The 21,652-nt window shown below is 34.1% G+C and overlaps 8 protein-coding genes across 8 annotated transcripts; 3 read left to right on the forward strand and 5 right to left on the reverse strand.

Annotated features, from left to right (window-relative positions):
* Positions 1–6: 6 nt before the first annotated feature.
* On the reverse strand, positions 7–7,592 carry DFA_08647 (P-type ATPase; the record flags this gene model as incomplete). Its single annotated transcript, XM_004356082.1, has 8 exons — positions 7–1,423; positions 3,461–4,021; positions 4,131–4,410; positions 4,470–5,760; positions 5,853–6,564; positions 6,645–6,949; positions 7,031–7,225; positions 7,317–7,592. 8 exons carry the CDS (start codon positions 7,590–7,592, stop codon positions 7–9), a joined length of 5,037 nt encoding a protein of 1,678 aa, XP_004356135.1.
* Positions 7,593–8,405: 813 nt separating this feature from the next.
* DFA_08648 (uncharacterized protein) lies at positions 8,406–11,168 on the reverse strand (the record flags this gene model as incomplete). The annotated part of the gene is made up of 7 exons (XM_004356083.1): positions 8,406–8,590; positions 8,629–8,709; positions 9,331–9,568; positions 9,659–9,811; positions 9,899–10,211; positions 10,300–10,376; positions 10,419–11,168. 7 exons carry the CDS (start codon positions 11,166–11,168, stop codon positions 8,406–8,408), a joined length of 1,797 nt encoding a protein of 598 aa, XP_004356136.1.
* A 1,036-nt stretch (positions 11,169–12,204) lies between these two features.
* On the forward strand, positions 12,205–13,033 carry DFA_08649 (uncharacterized protein; the record flags this gene model as incomplete). The annotated part of the gene is made up of 2 exons (XM_004356084.1): positions 12,205–12,303; positions 12,728–13,033. The coding sequence occupies 2 exons, from the start codon at positions 12,205–12,207 to the stop codon at positions 13,031–13,033; spliced, it is 405 nt and encodes a 134-aa protein (XP_004356137.1).
* A 408-nt stretch (positions 13,034–13,441) lies between these two features.
* fam63B (DUF544 family protein) lies at positions 13,442–15,362 on the reverse strand (the record flags this gene model as incomplete). Its single annotated transcript, XM_004356085.1, has 4 exons — positions 13,442–13,565; positions 13,628–14,638; positions 14,702–14,808; positions 14,880–15,362. 4 exons carry the CDS (start codon positions 15,360–15,362, stop codon positions 13,442–13,444), a joined length of 1,725 nt encoding a protein of 574 aa, XP_004356138.1.
* Positions 15,363–16,044: 682 nt separating this feature from the next.
* Positions 16,045–17,771, forward strand: DFA_08651 (COBW domain-containing protein; the record flags this gene model as incomplete). Its single annotated transcript, XM_004356086.1, has 2 exons — positions 16,045–16,447; positions 16,561–17,771. 2 exons carry the CDS (start codon positions 16,045–16,047, stop codon positions 17,769–17,771), a joined length of 1,614 nt encoding a protein of 537 aa, XP_004356139.1.
* Positions 17,772–17,877: 106 nt separating this feature from the next.
* DFA_08652 (putative RNA methylase domain-containing protein) lies at positions 17,878–19,439 on the forward strand (the record flags this gene model as incomplete). Its single annotated transcript, XM_004356087.1, has 2 exons — positions 17,878–18,200; positions 18,299–19,439. 2 exons carry the CDS (start codon positions 17,878–17,880, stop codon positions 19,437–19,439), a joined length of 1,464 nt encoding a protein of 487 aa, XP_004356140.1.
* A 59-nt stretch (positions 19,440–19,498) lies between these two features.
* Positions 19,499–20,338, reverse strand: DFA_08653 (uncharacterized protein; the record flags this gene model as incomplete). Its single annotated transcript, XM_004356088.1, has 1 exon — positions 19,499–20,338. One exon carries the CDS (start codon positions 20,336–20,338, stop codon positions 19,499–19,501), a length of 840 nt encoding a protein of 279 aa, XP_004356141.1.
* Positions 20,339–20,625: 287 nt separating this feature from the next.
* DFA_08654 (arylamine N-acetyltransferase family protein) lies at positions 20,626–21,492 on the reverse strand (the record flags this gene model as incomplete). The annotated part of the gene is made up of 1 exon (XM_004356089.1): positions 20,626–21,492. One exon carries the CDS (start codon positions 21,490–21,492, stop codon positions 20,626–20,628), a length of 867 nt encoding a protein of 288 aa, XP_004356142.1.
* Between the last annotated feature and the right edge of the window lie 160 nt (positions 21,493–21,652).

Below are 21,652 nucleotides of genomic sequence, written 5' to 3' on the forward strand. Positions count from 1 at the left end.
TACTTTTTAAATGACAGATAATCCAAATAATAATGCAAAGGAAATGATGGCTAGCGAAAAGTGAAAGGTACTGGTAGGTGAACTGGTAGACGATGGGTTTTGTTGGACCGATGATGGATCTTGTTGTTGGTTTGCTTGATTATTATTATTATTTTGCTTTTGTTGTTGATTGGACAATTGTGAAATGGGAGAAACTACTTTTTTAAAGGTATAATATTTTTGTCCATCCAATTGAACAAAACCAGATTGTTGTTGTTGTTGCGTAAAACTAGATTCACTTGATGGCAATGAAATGATTTGAATTGAATATTTACTATTATCATTGGCCAAATAGGATCCAACCATTAATAAATTTGAATAAAGTTGTCCTTGACTACCATGGTGATTCTTGATTTGATGATTGTTTTGAGTATTAATCGCTGGTTGTGGTTGTTGTTGTGGTGGTTGATAATAAACTGAACTATCAAAATTTAAATAATTGACAGATGATTTTTCATGTTCATGTACATTGAATTGATAGAATCTTGATGGAATAGAGATATAGGTCGATGAAACACCCTTTTTATCTTCTGGTAAATATCTAATCTTGGATAAAAGGGTAGCACCACCATGTACATCGAAATCAATAAAACTTGATGGCAAGTCATGGACACATTGTACGAATCGAAGATTTAATCGGTTTGGTGAAAAGTTTGATGTTGTTGGTTGTTGGTGTTGAGATGGTTGTTGTGGATTACTACTTGGTTGATCGGTATTAATATCAGATAAAATACTGACACTAACTCTTTCTTTTTCTTTCTTGTCGTCTACTTTTTGTTGTTGTTGTTGTTGTTGAGTCGATGATCCTTCTTCCATTCTTGTATTGTGATGTTCTACCTGAACACCACTCAATACAAGTGTATAGTCTGTATCGTTTTCCAAACGGTATATGGACTTGCCAACCAAATTCAAAGGTCTCTTGTCAGAGTGTTGAACCAACTCGATAGAGATTGGTCCTGTTGGAACGGTTATATAGTCGGTCAAAGATAAATAGGACAGTGCTTCAATCTTTTTACTTGAATTGAATATAACATCTACCAATAATGGACCATTATTGTTATTGTTGTTGTTACTGTCCTCTGATATAATAGTATTGATGATACGGATACGACATTGTGGTGGTTGAATGATGGCCAACGAGGAGGCATCTAAAGTGGATGATGGCGAAACTAGTATACTATTGATTAACTCGATTGAAGGTAGTATAGAGTAGGCATGTACTCCCACTACATTATTATTATTATTATTATTATATGTTGTTATACTACTAATGATTGCTATTATTAAAACGATTGAAATCATATAAACGTATCCTCTACTTGTTGTAAATAATGACGACATTGACGACGATGATGATATTTTCTTGTCATTCTTGTAACTATTACTATTATTATTATTATTGGTTATGATCGTCATATGAAAAAAAAAAGAGAGATAATTATAATATATTAATTAATTAATTAATATATTATTATTACTATATTGTTGTATATTATTTGAATGATCGTCGGCTAATTAAAAAAAGAGAGACACTATAAATAAATGAATAAATAATGTTAATTGTTTGTTAGATAATGAATGAGTTTTAATAATATTAATAATCAATAGCCAAATGGTAGCAGAGTTGTGTGTTTTAACCAAAGCCAATAATAATAATAATAATAATAATAGCAACAACTATCCTCGATATCTCCCTCTCTGTCTCTCTCGCTCCTCACCCTCTCTGTCTTTTTTTTTCTTTATATCTATCTATCTATCGTTCCACTCAATCTTTAATTCTAAATGCAATAGTTTAAAAAAATGAGGGAAAAGGCAAAGTGCACTTTAGATGATTCTATCGATAGACATATATATACAAATATAGTTATAAAAGTAGGAAGGAGAGAGTCTTGTGTGTGCGTGTGTTGGACAACAATACCTTTAATGCATAAAAGAACAAGTTAAGATAAAAGACTGAATCTATCTCTATCTATATATCTATCTATTTGTCTCTATCTATCTATCAGCTAGTTTGCTGCAAAAAGAAATAAATAAACAAATAAAGCTAGCTATTAATGGGTTTGGTTGTTGATGTTGTGATGGTTTGTTTTCCTGTGAGCGTGTGCGTTTAGTCAGAGTGTGTGGGTGTGTATGCAAAGAACAAGATGGTCGACCACAAAGAACAAACAGATAAAAAATTAAATTATGTTTGTTTGGATAAAGATATAATATAATATTAAAATACCAATATTACTACTACTACATACTACAACCATATTATTATTTTGTAGTATTTATCATTTATAACATTTGTTTCTTTCAATTATTATTGGTTGATGAGTTGACGATCGTCTGTCTCCAAAGTTATAAATATACAAATATGGTTTGGGGGTTTTAGTTCTTCTTGATGATTGGTTTGGGTTTGTGTGATTCGAGGTTTTGGTGATGTGGAAGGGTTATTGCTTGTTTGCTTGCTTTGCTGATCATCATCGATAGGGGGATGAGATGAACTTGATTGAAAACACACTTATAATGTCTCTTACAAAAATAGGGATGGGTTAGGAGAGGAGGAAGGGGATTGATCAATCTATCTATCTCTATCTTTCTCTATATTACTACAATGCGTGAATAAATAATAATAATAATAATGTTGTGATGTTGGATAATAATAATAATAATAATAACCTAGTGACTCAAATATCTATCCCCAATGAGTGCCATGGCTATTTAAAAATCTCTTGGTCGTTAGCGCTCACATCCTCAAGATTTTCGACAATTGTGGCGGTTTTTTTTTGGGGGTGTTCGTTCGCTGAGAGAAACCATCCTAGGTTAGGGCATCCTACCCCTTCGTATTAAACTAGACCACTCTCTCTGTTTCACAAGATTCGATTACATGAATAAAATAAATTAAATCAAAACAAACAATAAATATTGTTGGTTTTAAGTATTTCGGATTTTTAGAGTTTTACTTTGACCAATCCAAAAATCTACTATCCCCGTTTTTTTTTTGAAAAAAAAATAATTAAAAATAATATTATTATTTTTATCTTTGGAAATATTTTTGGATTCCAAAAAATATTATTATTATTATTTGGAATAAATTAATTTGAATTTAATATATTAATAATTATGTTCCTCTCCTCCAATTGTTTCCCTAATTTGATTGGATGGGAAATGGAGAGAAGAGAGAGAGCACAAGTTGAGACATCTTTCTTTTATTTGTTAAGTTATTTGTTTGTTTGTTGTGATTGGGAGTTTGTTGTTGTTGGTTGTTTATAATTGTACAAAAATTACTGGTTGGTTGGTTGTTTGGTTTTGAGTTGAAGGTAATGGAATGGAAATAAATAATAATAATAATAATCGTTATAAATATTTGGGTTGTAATTACAACTTGTGGTAGTGTTATGTGGTGGGTAGGGGAGGGGAGATTCAAAATAATTACACATTGTTGGTGGTTGAAGCACCTTGCGATGGTGAAGATGGTGATGATGTTGGTGGTTGTTGAGGATTACTATATCTCTTTGAAATGGCATCAGATTGACCTGCATCCTGGCTAAATGAATAGCCAGTGTAGCCGGCTGGATGGGAGTCTGATCCTTTGGGTTTCTTGTGTAGACGTTTTTCCTTGCGGGCGATTTCCTGAACGACGTGGTACGAGTGTGGACGGATGTCACGGGTGATATACTTCCACGAGAAGTCACGGAACAGACAGATGATGGGTACCATGATGAGTGTAAAGTAAAAGAGTGCCGACTGACCAGCACGATAGATGATGTCGTAGAGGTCAGATCCAACATCAAACGAGTTCATTTCCCAAAACTTGCCAAACACGAGAAGCCAGATAAAGTAGAGTACGATGGAACCCCAGGTGAACGCGTGGTTGAGCCATGTCCAGTAACGCACTTCGAGTGCCAGCTTGAGGTTGACTGTGATGACGATACAGCTGTAGGCGACTGTGCCGACGGTAAAGAGGTCGACTGAACGTCCGTCACCGTATGGGAGGCTGTGGCCGAAAATGACGGCTGGGAAGATATAGAGTACGAGCGAATGGAAGATGCCGTTGGCAACCCACCCCCAAAACACGCGCAGGTTAAAGTAGAGCTTTTTAGTACCCGTCTGGTACAGCTGCGAGTGCAGCGCGACCTGTTCCTCTGGCACGTCCTTGTCGAGGATACCGAGGATGATGACGGGGAACAACGTCCATGCGACATTGTAGGCGGTCAGAGTGAACCGTTCGTAGAATGTCTGACCGGACCACCCATTCATAATGGTGAACCAAAACTGCGTAATGTAGAGTGTAATGTTTTTGTAAAAGCTGTAGCAGATGAGCTTGGAGATACGACGGTACGAATAACGTCCATGCACAAGCAACAGACGCTGCAGGTAGCGGAACTGTGCAATGGCATAGTCGGACGACCGTGCAGCCTGCAAACCCTCCTCGCCCGAAATACCAACACCCACATGCGCAGCCTGGATCATGGAAACGTCATTGGCACCATCGCCAATGGCCAGCGTCACAGCGTCGAGGTTGGTACGCACCAGCAACACCATCTCAGCCTTTTGCAGAGGTGACACACGACAGCAAATGACCACGCGACACAGTTGAGCAAGTTGCAGGAGCAAGATACGTGATTGATCCTCTAGCGCAAACAACAGCGTGTTGCCGTCGATAATCAACGCCATATTGTCAATGTCCATGTCCGTGTCGGGGTTGTTGATCTCGTCGAGACGACGATTCAGCTCGATGGCCGTGTTTTCTCTGCTCTCTTCGTTGACGACGATCATCTCCATCTGCTGGGTCAACAGCTGTGCCGAGAAACCAATGTTGATGGCTGTCTCTTGCTTGTCGCCCGTCAACACCCAAATCTTGATGCCGGCTTGACGCAAGATACGGATGGTGTCGGGCACACCCTCTTGCAGCTTGTCTTCGATGGCAGTCGCGCCAAGCAGGTTGAGGTTCTTTTCAATGAGTTCGGCAACACGAGCTAGCTCATTGTCACGGTCGACAATCGAGTTGGACGCAGTGTAAAACTCTTTGTTCCACTGCTCGTAAAAGATGGGGTCAATCTCGCATTGTGCAATGCACAGTGTACGCAGACCCTCGGTCGCAAACTCTTGCAAATGGGTTATGGTAATATCACCGTACGTCTGGTTCTTGCCCAAACGCTCAAAGATGACCGTGTCGGCACCCTTGCAATACAGCATCAATCGTCCGTCGGGATGTCTGACAATAACCGACATACGTTTACGCGTCGAGTTGAATTCTAGTATATTCAACACTTCGTATGTCATTTCTTGGCCACGTACCGTCACTACCAACTGCTTGATGTTACGTGATGTAAACTCGAATCCAACCGACTTGGCCGCATTCACAAGTGCAGCCTCATCGGGTGATGATGCCTGGTACACAATACGACCCTCTTCAATCTCGGGAATGACAGTATGACAGACTGCAAGCACCGAGAAAAAGTCGCGAATCAGTGTAGCATGCTTGTCACTTACGTTGGGATGATCCTTGCTCAATCCAACCATTAGTTTTTGATCGTAAAAGCTTGGGCTCTGTACAAGACTTGGTCGCTCCTCGGGTGACTGTGGTTGCGAGAGATGCATATCATTTGTCGACATCTTTCCCTCTCTCAGCAATCTACCCATCGTTGCCTCTGTCATTCCACCTTGTCCATAAATCACTCCTGCAATTGTACATCTTTTGAATTCCATTTTATTTTGTGTTAATGTTCCAGTCTAAAAAATAAACAAAGAAATATTAATTAATATCATACTATCTTCTATCTATCTATCTATCTATTTGTTTGTTTGTTTGTTTGTTTTCATACCTTATCAGAGAAAACATATTCAACTTGACCCAATTCTTCATTTAAATTTGAAGTTCTAGCTAGGGCAGGAGTATCATTTTCCTTGTAATACATTTCTTGGTCATTGTTTATAAAATAGGCTTGGAAGACTTTAACAAATTCCATAGATACATAGAGTGAGATGGGAATTAGATTGTTGAATAAAATGAGGAAAGTGAGGAAGGAGAGTGCACCCTCTTCAACCGGTTCTCTGTTGAATGCCAAGTACCAGTTCTCGGGCACTGTGATGGTTTGCGATGGGTCGTTGGGATCGGGCATTTGCTTTGAATTTTGATTTTCGTTGGCCCAGAAACCATTGGCAATGGCACATGACGCACACAAAAGAATTTGGAGGAAAAAGATAATGATAATGAATTGATTGGTCATTTTCTCGACACCACTACGTTTCAGTGGCGTCGGACTAGAGTTTCGCACCAATCTCGAGTCTCGTCCAGTATACAATACCAAACCACACACCCATTTGGTGTTACGCAACATAGCACCTCTTAAAAGCAACTGACGGATTGATAATGGGTACCCTTTGCCATCGAGATAAAGAGACCCTACAAAATTATATAATCGATTGTTTGGATGTTCGCATTCAACATATCCATTTAATTGTCCAAGATTATCTACATTGTCTGATAAATATCCTGTCTCTTCTAAACTTTGTTTCATCTTTAAATTGGTTTCACTAAACAAAATTAAAAGTAAGTATTTTTGATCATTCTTTTCTTTTTGTTTCTTTTTTTTTTGTTTTGTTTCTTTTCTTACCCATCAAGATTTGCAGTTTCAATATAACAAATATTATTTGGTTCACTACTTGATATAACCAATAAATCAGAAGGGATATATTGTCGATTGGTAACCTTTACAATGTCGCCAACTTGGACATCCTTCCAAATCACCTCTGTAAATTGACCGTTTCTCAAAGCTTGAGTCTTGCTAAAGTTTACCTTGTCATCTTGTCTGTGACGATTGAAATCTTCCCATGCTTCTTTTAAAGCTGTGATTGCCAATACTACCAATAAAGGTCCCAATGTTGTAAATCTACCTGTTGGTGACACTCCTGGAATCAACTAAATGGACAAAATATTAATATCATATATCTATATCTATATAATATATATATTGTCTTTCTATCTCCTCCATTTACATACTTGTAATGCAGAAATGATCAAGAAATAAAAGTTTGCCAACCGACAAAACTGTTCGTATAGATTGAGTGGTAAAAAGGTGATGATTGAGTACTTGGCAGTCTTTACATAATTGCTCGTGTATTTATATGCTTTGTTTTGTTCTTGACTGTTTATATATATTTTTCTTGATTCACCTACAAAATTATCTCTATTTGTCTTTTGAATTATAAATATATATATATATAAGTATATTGATGATGATAGATTCCCTCCTTTAATCTGATTGATGATGATGATTGATACATACTAGCCATAAATACAATTTATCAAAGAAATCCAACTTTGGTGGAGGGACTTCAAACTCTCCACTATCGCGACTAGACAATGATTTCATATCTTGCATCTGTATTTCTGTTGGTTGTGTCTTTCCAGCTGTTTTGAAACTGTTGCTGAGGAATGGAGATGACGATGAATTTGATGATGTTGAATTCCTTCTATCTCTTCCTCCTCCTACTCCTCCAGGAGTGGTAGGACTACCTCCAGTTCCACTTTGAGCAAGTGATTGAATTTGCCTATTTGACATCTTTTTTTTTATACACTCTACTCTACTAGTCGAATCGATGAATTGGTATTACACTTGTACTGTTACTATATAATTGATTGTTATTGTATTGTATTTCCGATCCAACTCTTAAACTCTAAACAACAATCAAATCAAACTACTACCAACTAGCAGCAAGCAGCAGAGATCTCTAACTTTATATAATTTATATAATCTAAGGAATAATAATGATAATTAGTTGGGGATGGACTATAGTTCTCTTTTCTTAAATAAAAGTTTAGAAATGATGATGATGATGGTGATGATCTCTATCTCTTCTCTTCTCTTCTCCTCTCTCTCTCTCTTCTATCTATCTCTCTTTCTTTTTCAAAAAATGACTAATTTAAACAAATAAAAATGACTAATTTAAACAATAAAAGGGAAGGTAAGGTAGTAAGAGTTGTTGCAATCGGTGGTGATTGGTTTGATTTTGCTTCTTCTTTCTTTGCTCATCCAAACACAGTTTAAACACACTTTCAACATCACTTCTCCCTGTTGTTGTTGTTGTTGTTGTTGTGTTGATCAAACTAACTAACTAACTAACTAGTTTGACACTTTTATATAAATTCACCAACCCCAAACCATCACATGGTCATGATTGTATGTTGATGAAAGTTGGTGCGGTACCGCTGCTCTCTATCAAGTATGTGTGGCTGTGCCAAAACCTCCTCTTTCTAGTGGTGGGTTGGTGGGTGGTGGTGGGAGGGCGTGTGAGGATGGACGTGGTTGATATATACCAATAGTGTTTCCCTCTGTATATATATATATATGGGTGTGTTGGTAGTGGTGGTGGTTCTAATTATTATTATATTCTAGACAATCCCATCTATCCATCCATCCCCATCGTCGATGTTTCAAACAATCATTGATGAAGACAGTCAAGTAGGTCAATATCAGTGTGGTTAATGGAACGGATAGATTGATCTCTTTGTCATCTCTGTATTTTCCTTTTGGCCCAATGAATGAATGAATCTTGCTTGCTATTGATTTGATTTGTAATCTCGTAATATATACATACTTAAGAGTGGTTGGTTGGTCTTTTCGTTTTGTCCTTGTGTTAACCTTTTCTCTCTTTTTGATGATGTATAGATAGTATATACTATAGAGTATAGTGGTAGCGTGTGTCTGAGAGGGCAACGCTTGTGTTGTGATATTAATAGATAAGTATAGAATCAATGGGGATTGTAATAGAATGGAGAGTACGAAAAAAAACAAAGAGTTAATTTTCACAAAGCATACACAAAACGGTGGTGGTTGGAAAAGGAAGGTACACAGCGGTTGGATCGTCGTGCAAGCTAAAAAAAGATCTTTTCATGCAATGTTTTGAAGAGGAGATCTTTCGTTTGATCAAACATTATTTAAAAATAAATCAATAGATAGTTAAGTTAGAGATAGATACATGCAAAGACCCACGTAATTCAATTTTAAAATTGTAGTTTTAAATATTTCATATAGTTTATTTACAGAGGGAGTGAAGTGAAGTGAAGGATTGTTGATAATATTATATATTATATCAATGAAATCAATCATCTTCTAAATAATCCCTTTCTTCTTCTTCATATCTCAGATGAAAGTCAACTCTTCCAGTTTTTAAAACATAATACAATAATCTTATGCTTTCTGCTTTTTGTGCTATAGTATTATAGTATATAGGAAAAGACATTTAGGGTTAGTATTTATATTTATGTAGGGTCGTAATGATGTATTTTAAAGTATTTACCATAATGTTCAACCTTTTTATCAGTAAAAAAGGTTGATGGTTGCATATATCTATTTAAATCGATTCTAGGGAGCTTTTGCTTTAAAAACATGCCTGCTACAGCCCTCAATGATTTGGGTTTGCTACGCATGACAACGGATGCCTTGGAAAGATCCTCTAGATTATTGATATCCAAATTGTATTGTGTTTCAAATTTGGAGAAATCATGTTTGTTTCTAAATCCTACTTTTAATATTCTCTAGAGACATGATAAATTAGATAATGAATGAATTAGTTATTGTTGATAGATAATATTATTTAGTTTTCGGTTTAAACAATTATAACTTACAGGTGATGTTAATATCTGGTAAAGAATTAATGGAATGGTTTTAAGGGAATCTAAATTAAAAACTACACTTCCTTTAGGACCAGATAAAATGACAGCAAAGAAATTGGGTTCTTCAACATTTATACTTTTGTGACACCATTCAATATCAATTCCCTAAAAAGTAATCGTAATAGTAATATTAATATTAATATTAGTGTGAAAAAAGAATCATAGTGGTACATAATGTATAGTGGTACATACCAATACTGTTAAAGTATCGATTGAATCAAGTTTGTTTGGATGTTGACCATTAAAGAGTATATCGAAAATAGGTTGATTGGTACTCATAACAGAGTCGATAATTTCAACTTGTCTTGGTGCTGGTACCTCTGGCAATTGGTCAATTTCTTGTGCTGTGATGAGGTAGAGTGGATCCAATGATTTCTTGATCAAATTGGTTCTAATCTTATTCTTGCTTGAATTCCTCTCATTCCATTGACACATAAACTGACTAGCTTGGTATGCTTTAATAGCAGTCATAAAGTTTACTAAAATTATACTTGGTGTATCAGTTCTTTTTAAATAAATAATATTAGAATCTATTCATCTTTTTAAAAATAATCTAGATAATGATTCTATATATTTCTATCTTTTAAACATACTCTGATTTTTTAACTAAAATCTTTGATCCATTTAATATTTCTTTTGGTAAAATTCCTTCAATCAATTCAATTAAATACTATAGTGTAGAGGAGGAATGAAATAGTGAAATGATTAATACAAATATTGGTATAGTTTGATTGTTTTTTTGTTTGATATACTGTACATCACTTCTATGAGTTTCAAATCTAACACAATTTTGAGCTTCTTCACCAATCTTTGTTGGTAATATAAATTTAGTTTCAATGTAGTTTGGATGATAATGATATCCATTATGTAGATTTCCATTGTTATAGTACTGGTTTCCAAGACGATGATGTCCATTGATTTTTCTTTTGTTGTTTCCATTCATTTTGAATTTGACAGGTTGTCCATTTGATAAAAGATTATTGGGATTATTACCAATAATGGTACCTATTGGTGTTTCAAACAGAACATGATTGTTTGGAAAAATAGATGAACTATTTAATAAATTAATACTATTATTATTATTATTATTATTTTTTGTGTTGTTGTTGGTGTTGATAATATTTTCACCAATATTGTATGAATTGAATGCCCTTGAAGAAGATGAAATGGTATTATGTTGTAGTTGGGAATTAAAGTTATTGACCTTTGGGTAGGGTGATGAATATTTATTATTTACAGAGGTTCCACCCCCTGCACCGCCACCACCAGATCTAGTTTGAAATAAAAGATTGTCAGACCTATTATTTAAAAACAAGAAACTAGCAATGAAAAATGGATTGGGATTGGTTTGAGAGTATGATGTTGGCGGTCTCGTTAATTGATGTTGACAGAAAATATTTAGATTGGTAGCTTTAGATTGATTGAATACTTTTGGAAATGATTTTAAAATATTATTAAACATGTTGTTGAAAGATATTAAATTGATGGGATTGATTGATTGATTGATTAAGTATATTGTATTTTAGATTATTTGATCTATCATTTAATTGTTTTCTTATTATTATAAATATAAATTTCTTGGGTTATTATTACTCTAAATTAATTTATTTATTATTATGTTCGGTAATATAGTGTTTGTTGTTGATGTCGTTGCTGTTGATATAGAGGGCTTCTGACTTTATAACAACATAATAATGTGTAATTTGGAACTAGTCCTTGAAGAGGAGTCTTGTTGATAAATATTAAAAAATAGGAATAGTGGTTTTGAGGCAAATATTTAATTTTCTAAACCCTTATTCTCAAAATGTCTAGACAATTATAATAAAGGGTTTGCAAAGTTCACTTTACTGGTGAGTCTAGAAATGGTCGAGGTGTTGCTATTGAATTAAAATCGGCGGTTCATTCTGGGTTGGACATGACATTAAAAAGGTAAATAATATAATATATAAATTGTTTGGTCCATTCAACATTCGATATTATCACAAAGAGCCTGTCCCAAAATGAGTGATGTTTTGTCTAGATTTATTTTTCCTTTGAATATTTCCTTTTTCAGCTATTTTGTTGTTCCATTGTGAGAACGTCAAGTTCACAGGTCACCGTGACCAAGTTTTGACCCTTTGTTTTTTTTTCCCAATTATAGAAATACGAACCTCTCTTCTCTTGGACCAAATAAATAAAGAATAAAGTGTCCCTTTACCAAAATACAGAGACTCTTTATATTTGAGTAAATGAATAAATAAATAAATTTATAGGCTACAAGGGTAGGATTTTTTGAAATTTCAAAAGAGAGAGAAAAAAACAAAAAATAAATAAAACTTCATGAGATCCAAAAAAACGACTGATTTCAAAGACATTAAATTATTAGTAATATTGCGATAAACATACATAAATAATTAAATAAGATAGATTTAACTTTACTTGTACATAAACATAAACATAAACAGACACCATAACAACAGTATACATATCATTTATCATATATATTCTATATCTAAAAAATGTTTACACCAAACCATAAAAAAGAATCAACTGAAGCAGAAAAGGTTATGATGGATCTTGTCTTTCAATCTACGCAAGCTGCTGAATCATTTGTAATGGTATGTAATGAGGAAGAGGAAGAGGAAGATAGAAAGACGTACATACATATTAACAAACAAACATAATGTAGGAAAATTATTATAAATTTTTAGATAGTAATAGACAAGTGAGTATCAAACATGTTTGGTGATGGTTCAGTCCAACAACATAACGAACAATATCAACAATAACAACAAAGCATCATCGGACGATCAACAAAGCAGCATTGGCATCAAAAAGATAATCTATCTACTATACTATTATGTCTTGAGATAGAGCAGAGTAGAGTAGATAGATGGCTTTTTAATATTCTCTCAACCTTTGAATGATGACGAAAAGAAAAAAGAAAAAGAAAAGAATATTAATCAAACAACCCGACCTCTATATATGTGTGTTTGTTCATCACTACCTCCACTTCCTCCTCCCCCCTTCCATTCGATCTAGGTTTTAATTAAATTTTATCAAGAGAATTCTGTTAGCATATGGAATGGAACAGAATGTAAAGGAGTTGCAAACATTGAAAAGCTCTTGTCTGAGCTACCACAAACTGCACACACCATCGATACATACGACGCACAACCAATCTATAGCGTCGATAAGAAATTAACAAACATTTTAATAACCGTCAGTGGAAAAGTAGTCTACGCCGGAACTGCCAATCACGCATTCAACCAAACTTTAGTCCTCGCCAAAGACCCAACCACTCAAAACTTTTATCTAGCTCACGATTGTGTTAGATTAACTTCCTAAAACAAATAATAATAATAATAATATAATAATAATAATTACAAATCGACCAACTAATATTTAAAATGAAATCCACCTCTTTCCAACCAAACGCAACCCCAATCAATCCAACTCAACTCAAACCATTCCGAATTCAACTATTATATAAATAGTATTTAAACAAAACAAAACAAAACAAAACACTTATATCTTACGCTTAAAAAAAAAGATAATTAATTAATTTATAATAAAAAATGGATCTATGCGGATTTATTTACAAATTTGGTTATATATATATGTATTTATAGAAAGAGGTATATTATATTATATTATATTTATGGGTGGAATATACAAAATTAAAAATAATGTTTGTTTTTTGAGTCTATATATAGTAAACAAACAAAAACTATGGATTTATGCGCTTAATTATTATTATTGGATTAAACAATCTTTGGTTTTATCCTTTTCTTTTTTTTCTTTTGGTTTCTTATTATTATTTTTTTGTGGTTTTTGATTGATTTGATGTTGTAATTCTAAAGCAAGTTGATAATCATTTCTAAAAATTAAATAAATATTAATATAATTGTTTAATCAAATATCGATTTGTTTGAAACTTACTTTGTTTCAGTTGTAACTGATTGTTGACTTAGAAGATATCTAGCATATTCTTCATCTGTCATAAAATCTGGATTAATTGGAGGTGGAGCTTGATCTTCTTGGTGTTGTTGTTTTACGTTATTATTTATATTTTCATTATTATTTTGATTATTATTATTATTATTACTTTGACTTAAATCTTGATTATTTTTGTTATTTGATTGACTAAGAGCAGTTGATTTTTGTTGTTGTAGTTGTGGTGTCGGTGAAGAATAAACAGAAGCAGTAGTTTGAACGCTTGGATGTGGAAAGGTGGTAGGATTGGAAGTAAAGGTGGAATAGGGATCGAGCTTTTTATAGATTGAAAAGTCTGACAATAAAAAGTCAGAGTCACCATTGATTTGGCTCAACTTTTCCCAAACCACCGGTTCGTTGATAAAACCTTCATCAGAGACCAAGATATATATACCACTTTCATTTTTATATATAGTACTGAAATGGTTGTTTCTGAATAGGATAGCCAACGATTCGTCCTTGATTTGAGTATGTAACTCACATAGACCATGGTAGGATAATTGAGAGGATGTATCTTTTAGGAATTGTGCAATTCTAATGTCATTGGCCAAATCTTCTGTATTTGAAAATCCACTCGTATAACTATCCTCTTCCTCATCTTTAAATGATGGATAGAGATTATTGGTGTTGTTGGTGGTGTTGCTAGTAGAAGTTGTAGAGGTGGTAGAAGTTGTCATTGATGGTGAGGTTGATGGTATTCCCAATGGCATTGATCCGTCACCAACACTATCCATCTTTCTATTATTTACAATATTAATGGTTCCGTTACTTGAGTTTATTCCACCACCGCCACCATTCTCTTTGATATATAATTTATCGGTCAATTGGTTATAAGTCATTTGTCCAATCACTGATGTCAACTCTACATCTTGTGGATCAACCAACCATCCATGAACCAAATCAACATTTAATGCTTCAAAAATATTTGTATCACACGATGTATCAAAATCTCTAATTCTAAATAAAATAAATAAAACATTAATATAAATTATTATAGTCATTTACTTGCTTGTTACATACCCAGTAAATTTAATATCTAAAATCAAACCATTAATTAATGATGGTAATATATTAATAGCATGATTCATTTTAATTTCATGATCTATTTGCATTTCTTCATCTTCAAACTAAATATTTAATTAAATTGACATGTATTAATAAATGATAAATTAAATAAAAGAGATAGAAAGAAACATACATTTGGAGAAGATTCTAATAGATATGATCCAATTCTAGTAATCAATGTGTCATAAGTGACAGGTGCACCTTCTGGTACATTAATTTTACCATTGAGTGATAGCAAGTTTATGATGGCAATCAGAGGACATGGTCCATTCTCTCTCTGTGTAACTATACATTTTCTTTTACCCTTGAATTCAAATGATTTGACTGAAAAGAATTGTTGTTCCTTTACTACAACAGGTGCAGTAGTAGTAGTTGTAGATGTTGTACTTGTAGTAGTTTCATTTATTGACAACGAGTCCAAATTTCTTTTAATCTCTTCATGGTTTAAAGTACTGTTGTTGTTGTTGTTACTAGTTGTAGTTGTCGTAGTTGATGTTGTACTCGTACTAGTATCATCCTCCTTATCCAATGTAGTAGGAATAGATTCATTTGTTGCAGATACCAACAAGGCAGCCTTTGCCATTTCGGATGTTGTCATATGATTATCCGATATCATTTTCTGTTTTTATATTTATTTATTTATTTAAATTATTCTATAAAACTAACTTATTATTATTATTATTATTGTTATATGTATGTATGTTATATTTATATATATTAATTGTGAGATGATGGTTGTGTATATAACTAACCTAACAATACAATAATAAGAGTTGTCAAGTGTTCATTAAAAATTTAATATTAAAACTTTTGCCAACATTAATTTAATTTTTTTTCACAGAACAACCGCACTTGCTCACAACTCATAAGCTTGTTTGACAACCACCAACACACCCCACCACAGTACTCTTAAATTGGGTGTTTTTGGGTACACACTACTTGTTCTATCGGGCATTCAATGCAAATGTATACCCACTCGAATCATCATGATGATCGGGTATCCCTGATTCGAATCAGCAGATGCATGGTCTCTTCTTCCAAAGACGAATCATTTTATGTAAAAACCACTTCGTCGTCCGAACTTCATCAGAACCGCGTGTTCTTTTGCCGAGGTGCTCTTGCTTTTTTAACGAAGTGACCTGGAAATAGAGCATCATCAAACTGGACAATATAAATAATAGATACAAGTGAGAGAGAAACTATTTGGATCATCTTTCACTCCCAATAAACAAATACACTCTACTCTTTTCTATTTACATACACATATATAAAATATAAATATTTAAATATATAAACAAATGTCATTTAACGCAATCTCTCAAAGAGTATTGGCTAGATCCAAAAAAGCTGCTACCAACAATAATCAAAAGACCACTGCCACTTCTAATTCCAAATCTACCTCGCCATCTAAAAATGTTTCGTTAGCCACCAATGCTTCTACTGCCTCTTCCGCCACTGCCACCACCACTGCCCAAGCCACTACCGCAACTTCTGGTACTGGTATCAAACAAAGCAAAGCAATGATTAGAAAATTAAAATATGTCAATACAAGAAGAAATCTTAGAAAGATAAACCAAAAGAAATTGCCTGTAACATGTCTCTCTGGATTCCTTGGTTCTGGTAAAACAACCCTTTTAAATCATATCTTGACTAATCGTGAAGGTTTAAAAGTAGCTGTCATTGTTAATGATATGAGTGAAAGTATGTATAGTAGTAGAAATATATTTTTAATCATCAAAGAGAATAAATTAATTAACATACACTTTTTCTATCTCTTTCATATTCTTTCTTTTTTTTTCTCTTTTCTTTTCTAGTCAATATAGATGCAAGATTAATTAATAAGGATTTTTCCATTAGTAGAACCGAAAGTAAAGAAATGACAGTTGAAAAGATGGTAGAAATGCAAAATGGTTGTATTTGCTGTACGCTGAGAGAAGATCTTTTGGTGGAAGTGACCAAGCTGGCCAAGTCAAAGAAATTCGACTACTTGCTCATTGAAAGCTCTGGTATCAGTGAACCACTCCCCGTGGCCGAGACCTTTACCTTTGAAGGAGAGGAAGCCAAGACACTGAATGAAATGACCCGACTCGATACCATGGTGACGGTGGTCGACGCCAGCACATGGATGTCAGAGTTTAAGAGTGGAGACACCCTCGCCGACAAGAACATGGGTGCCACTGAAGAGGACGACCGAACCATTGTCGATCTACTCATCGACCAGGTTGAATTTGCCAACGTCATCATTCTCAACAAATGTGATCTCGTGGAGACCGCCCAACTCAACCATCTCGAAGGGTTGATTCGCCACATTAACCCAGACGCCAAGATCATTCGCTCGCAATTCTCCAAAGTGCCACTCAAGAGTATTCTCAATACCCGGTTGTTCAACTTTGAACATGCGTCCCAGAACCCAGGTTGGTTGCAAGAAGCAAGAGGTACACATGTCCCAGAGACGCTTGAATATGGTATTAGCAACTTTACCTACAAGGCACGTCGTCCATTCCATCCAGAGCGTGTTGAATCGGTCATTGAACGTGGTGTCACTATCTTCAAGTCAGTGCTCCGAAGCAAAGGGTTCATGTGGATCGCATCTACACCCGAGCTCATTGGTCTCTGGAACTTGGCCGGTATCTCGCTCACCCTCACCAACGCCGGCTACTGGCTCGCCGACCTCAAGAAACACGAGTACCCTCCCGCAGACATGGTCGCCACCATCAAAAAGAGTTGGGAGGAGCCCCACGGAGACCGTAGACAAGAGGTTGTCTTTATCGGAGTCGATCTCGACAAAGATCTCATTCAACAAGAACTTGACAAGTGTCTATTGACCGATGAAGAAATGAAATTAGGTAAGACTGAATGGGTAACTTGGAATGATCCAATTAAACTTGATGAAGTTGAAGAATTTGAAGATGGTGAAGAAGAAGAATATGAAGAAGAAGAAGAAGGTGAAGAAGGTGAAGAAGATGATGAAAGTGGTGAAGAAGATGATGAAGGTGATGGAGATGAAGAAATGCATGATGAATAAATTTGAATTAATTGTAAAAAAAATGTTTTTATTATTATTCCTTTTTTATGTTTGATCTTTGTCTTAAACTAGTTGATGATATTATTTGTTTGAACTACGAAATGCAATGAAAGTAAAGAATAGTAATAGTAGACTTTTAAATTTGTATCTTGCTATTACTCCTTCATTTGAACATTTATTGGTGAAAGAGGTAGAGACTATATTGAAAAGGAAATGCTTTAATCCGCCGACTACATCATCTCCACGACCTACCATCGCCGTCGAGGGTAATGGAGGTGTTCAATGCAATCATATGACATCTGAACATCTCTGGGCAATATCTAATCACTCTCGACTCACAGAATCAATACGTTCAAGATTAACTCCTGTCGATGGTGTAAAATGTTCAAACTTTAGTTATCTTGGTTCTGCTTTAAAAGATATTAATTGGTATGGGAATGAAACATATATATATATTTATATATATAAACATTTATGTATATATTATTGAAACTAACTAACTAGTTATAATTGTTTTTGTTAAACAGGAAAAATTACTTTAAATTACATAATCATACTACACCACCTGTATCAGTATCATCGACAAAGAGTACATTGTATCATACTGGTGCAGTTCAAGAAAGATTATTAGATCATTTTAAAAAGAATGTATTGATGATTAAAAGTTTTAAAGATATCAACTCTGACACCTCCTCGTCCTCGACACCAATCATAACAAATGAAGAACACTCACGAATCTATGTTAGAATGCATGATAATGTGATGCAGATTAGTGTTGATGCTTCGGGTGGTGAGGATATGCTCTACAAGAGAACACCAAACAAATATGTAACAGATGCACCGATTAGAGAGACATTGGCAGCTGCTCTACTTCACCTCATCGAATATAACCCAAAAGAGACTGTACTATGGGACCCCTTTGCAGGCAGTGGAACTTTTCTACACGAAGCATTGGGAATCACTCATCAAGGATTATGTTTGGAGAATAGACATTTTGCATTTATGAATTGGCCAATTCATAGATCAGAAAGATATTCAAATTATTTAACTAAATTAACAACAACAACAAATCAAGACAACAAAGACGATAGTAATAATACAAACAATAATAATAATAATATAGAAATAGATTTTCCAACAGTATCAACAAATACATTAAAGAAATCAAAAACATTTATAATTGGATCAGATATTGATCCAAAGGCAACATTGGCAAACAAACATAATTTAAATCAACTTGGGTATAGATATTCTTTATTGAATGAATATTCCTCTCCTTCATCCTCTTCACCATCTTCACCAATCATAGTAGAAACTGGAGATTTTTCAGAAATAATTAAAAAGATTAGAGATAATATATATGACAAGTCTTTAACAACCAAAAAGATAACCATTTTAACAAATCTACCATACGGTGGTAGAATCATGCAAAGTATGCCAAAACAACAACAAAAAGAGGCATCGCCATTTATCATTAGTAACAGTCTCAAGGAAACATTTAAATCATTTTCAAAAATGATTCAAGACAATGCAGACATTATCGAAAATGTCTATGTTTTAAATGGACATCCAAGTTTTAAAGATTTAACAAGTGATTTGGAATGGACATGTATTCAATCCTTTACAAATGGTGGTCTAAATGTTCAACTTTTAAAATTAAAAAAGTAAGAAAAGAATAAATAGCAGGCAGGCAAAAAAGGCAACGGTCAATTAATTTACAAATTTATTTATTGTTGTAATGGATTGAAACCAAAATACTTTGGTAAATAGTCTTGGAATCTTTGAGTTGAATACTCTAAACCTGGTTCAATACGGGGTTGCCAAAACTGACAATTGGAAAGGACAAAGCATTGTTTTGATCCATCGACAATAGCTATATCTCCATCTTGTTGGGGCATGACACCAATATACGTTCCTGTAAAATGTTTTGTTGGGTCATCATGAACAGTTTGGATAGAGTATTTAAACAATTCGTCTTGATCCAACTCCTTTTCAAATGATGAAAAAAAGAAAGGTTCCCATCCCAGTCCAGGTCTTTGGTATTCTGCAACATAGGTTCCATATTCACTTTCACACTTGTAAACTCTAAACTTGCAACCAGATTTATTGATTGAGTATTCCTCGTCGTCTTGACTATTCTGAAGCAAGAGAGGTTGTTGAGGTACAAATGCACCACCGGACAACTCTATGTAATATCTATTACCTAGGTGATTTAATCCAATTGAAACATGTGTTGGATTAGCCATTTGACCTAAAAGATTACATCTACCTCTGGAATAGAAAACATCCATTCCACTTTCCTTGAGCAAGTGATAAAAGACACCATGTAATTGATAACACATTCCACCTTTTCCTTCAACCAATATTCTCTCGATTAAATAATCTCTGTCCCATCTCTGCTCCTTTCCTTCTATTATATCAAAGTTGTTGAATGATACGTTCTTTGAATATGACTCCATCAAAAGAGTCAAGTCCTCAAATTTGATTTCATCCAACTCCTCCAATCCAATTCTTTTAAAAAATAACTTTTTAAATTCTTGAAAACTATATTCCTTTATTTCTATCATCTTGAATTATTATTTATAAATATATATATATATATATACACACAAAACTTTAAAACTTAAATGAATGAATATGATAGAATAGAATAGAATTATAAATCTATTTTCAAATTCAATTGGTTGGAGAATGAATTCAATTGCACATTGTGGTTGGCTGTTTGACTGTGTTTTCTACCCCTATAATTTAATGCCACCCACCACTAGTCATGAACCGTCATGTATATATATTTATATATATCTTTTCATTCATACATATATTACATAATATCATTGGATATTTATTTATTTAATTATTTTTGTTCTTTGGAAGGGAACCCCATATATTGAATGAGTAATGAATTAAATAGATCTGAATTGATTTCTATATTTTCTGTTCTTTGTTTGTCACCATTTTCATTTGTTACGACTAGTACCTTGTCTTTACCTGATAGAGTGGCTTGACCACCTTCTTTTTGTAGTTTACAAACCAAATAGTATGTATTGAATAGTAATCCCTTGTCCTCCAAGATATTGATTTGTGCTTGTTGTGATGCTATTACACCAGCATGTTCCTTTTTGAATGCATATCCAGTGTCCCAGTACAACTCGCCAGTCTCTTTATTCTTCTTTTTAATCTCTAGTACGTGTGTTCCATAGTCACTAGCCATCTCAAGGAATCTATAACTCCCACATCTAGAGGTGACACCGGTCTCTTCGTTTAAAAGGATTGGTTTAAATGCTAGAAACAATCCAAAACCAACATCGACAAGGTATTCTTTGGATTGGTGTGTGAGAACGGTGATCATGTGACCATTGGGTACTGCCCAAATATCAGTGTATGGGTCTTTGACAGTAGCTACACAGTGTATGACATCCAACCCACTCTCTTTGAGGAACTGAAAGAATAGAGTATTCAAGTTGTAACACAGTCCACCTTCACCATTCACCAACACCTTTGTAATGTTATTGTCACGTGTAATTGGTTTAAACGTTCTAGACACCATATCCAAGTTTTCAAAAGGTACTGCATTGGCAAACGACTCCATGATCGATGGTAAATTGTCAAATGTTATCGTCTCCAATTCCTCCATTCCTATTCTCTTGAATAACAAACTTTTAAATTGTTTGTATGTATATTGTTGATTTTGTTCAACATTTGTTGTTATGTTTGGTTCCATATTTTAAAATAGGTATATGTATATGTATGTGTAATAAATAAATAAAATAAATAAAGTAAATAGTACTCTTCTTTTTAAAGAATAAGAACAAGAAGAAGAATAGAGTGGTTTAAAAGTAAATTGATAAAATTAGAGTGATTTAAATCAATGTTGTTTTTAA

Source organism: Cavenderia fasciculata (genome assembly GCF_000203815.1).
Source record: "Cavenderia fasciculata unplaced genomic scaffold Scf_ET2XIPL01COFD4-5, whole genome shotgun sequence".
Classification (NCBI taxonomy): domain Eukaryota; phylum Evosea; class Eumycetozoa; order Acytosteliales; family Cavenderiaceae; genus Cavenderia; species Cavenderia fasciculata.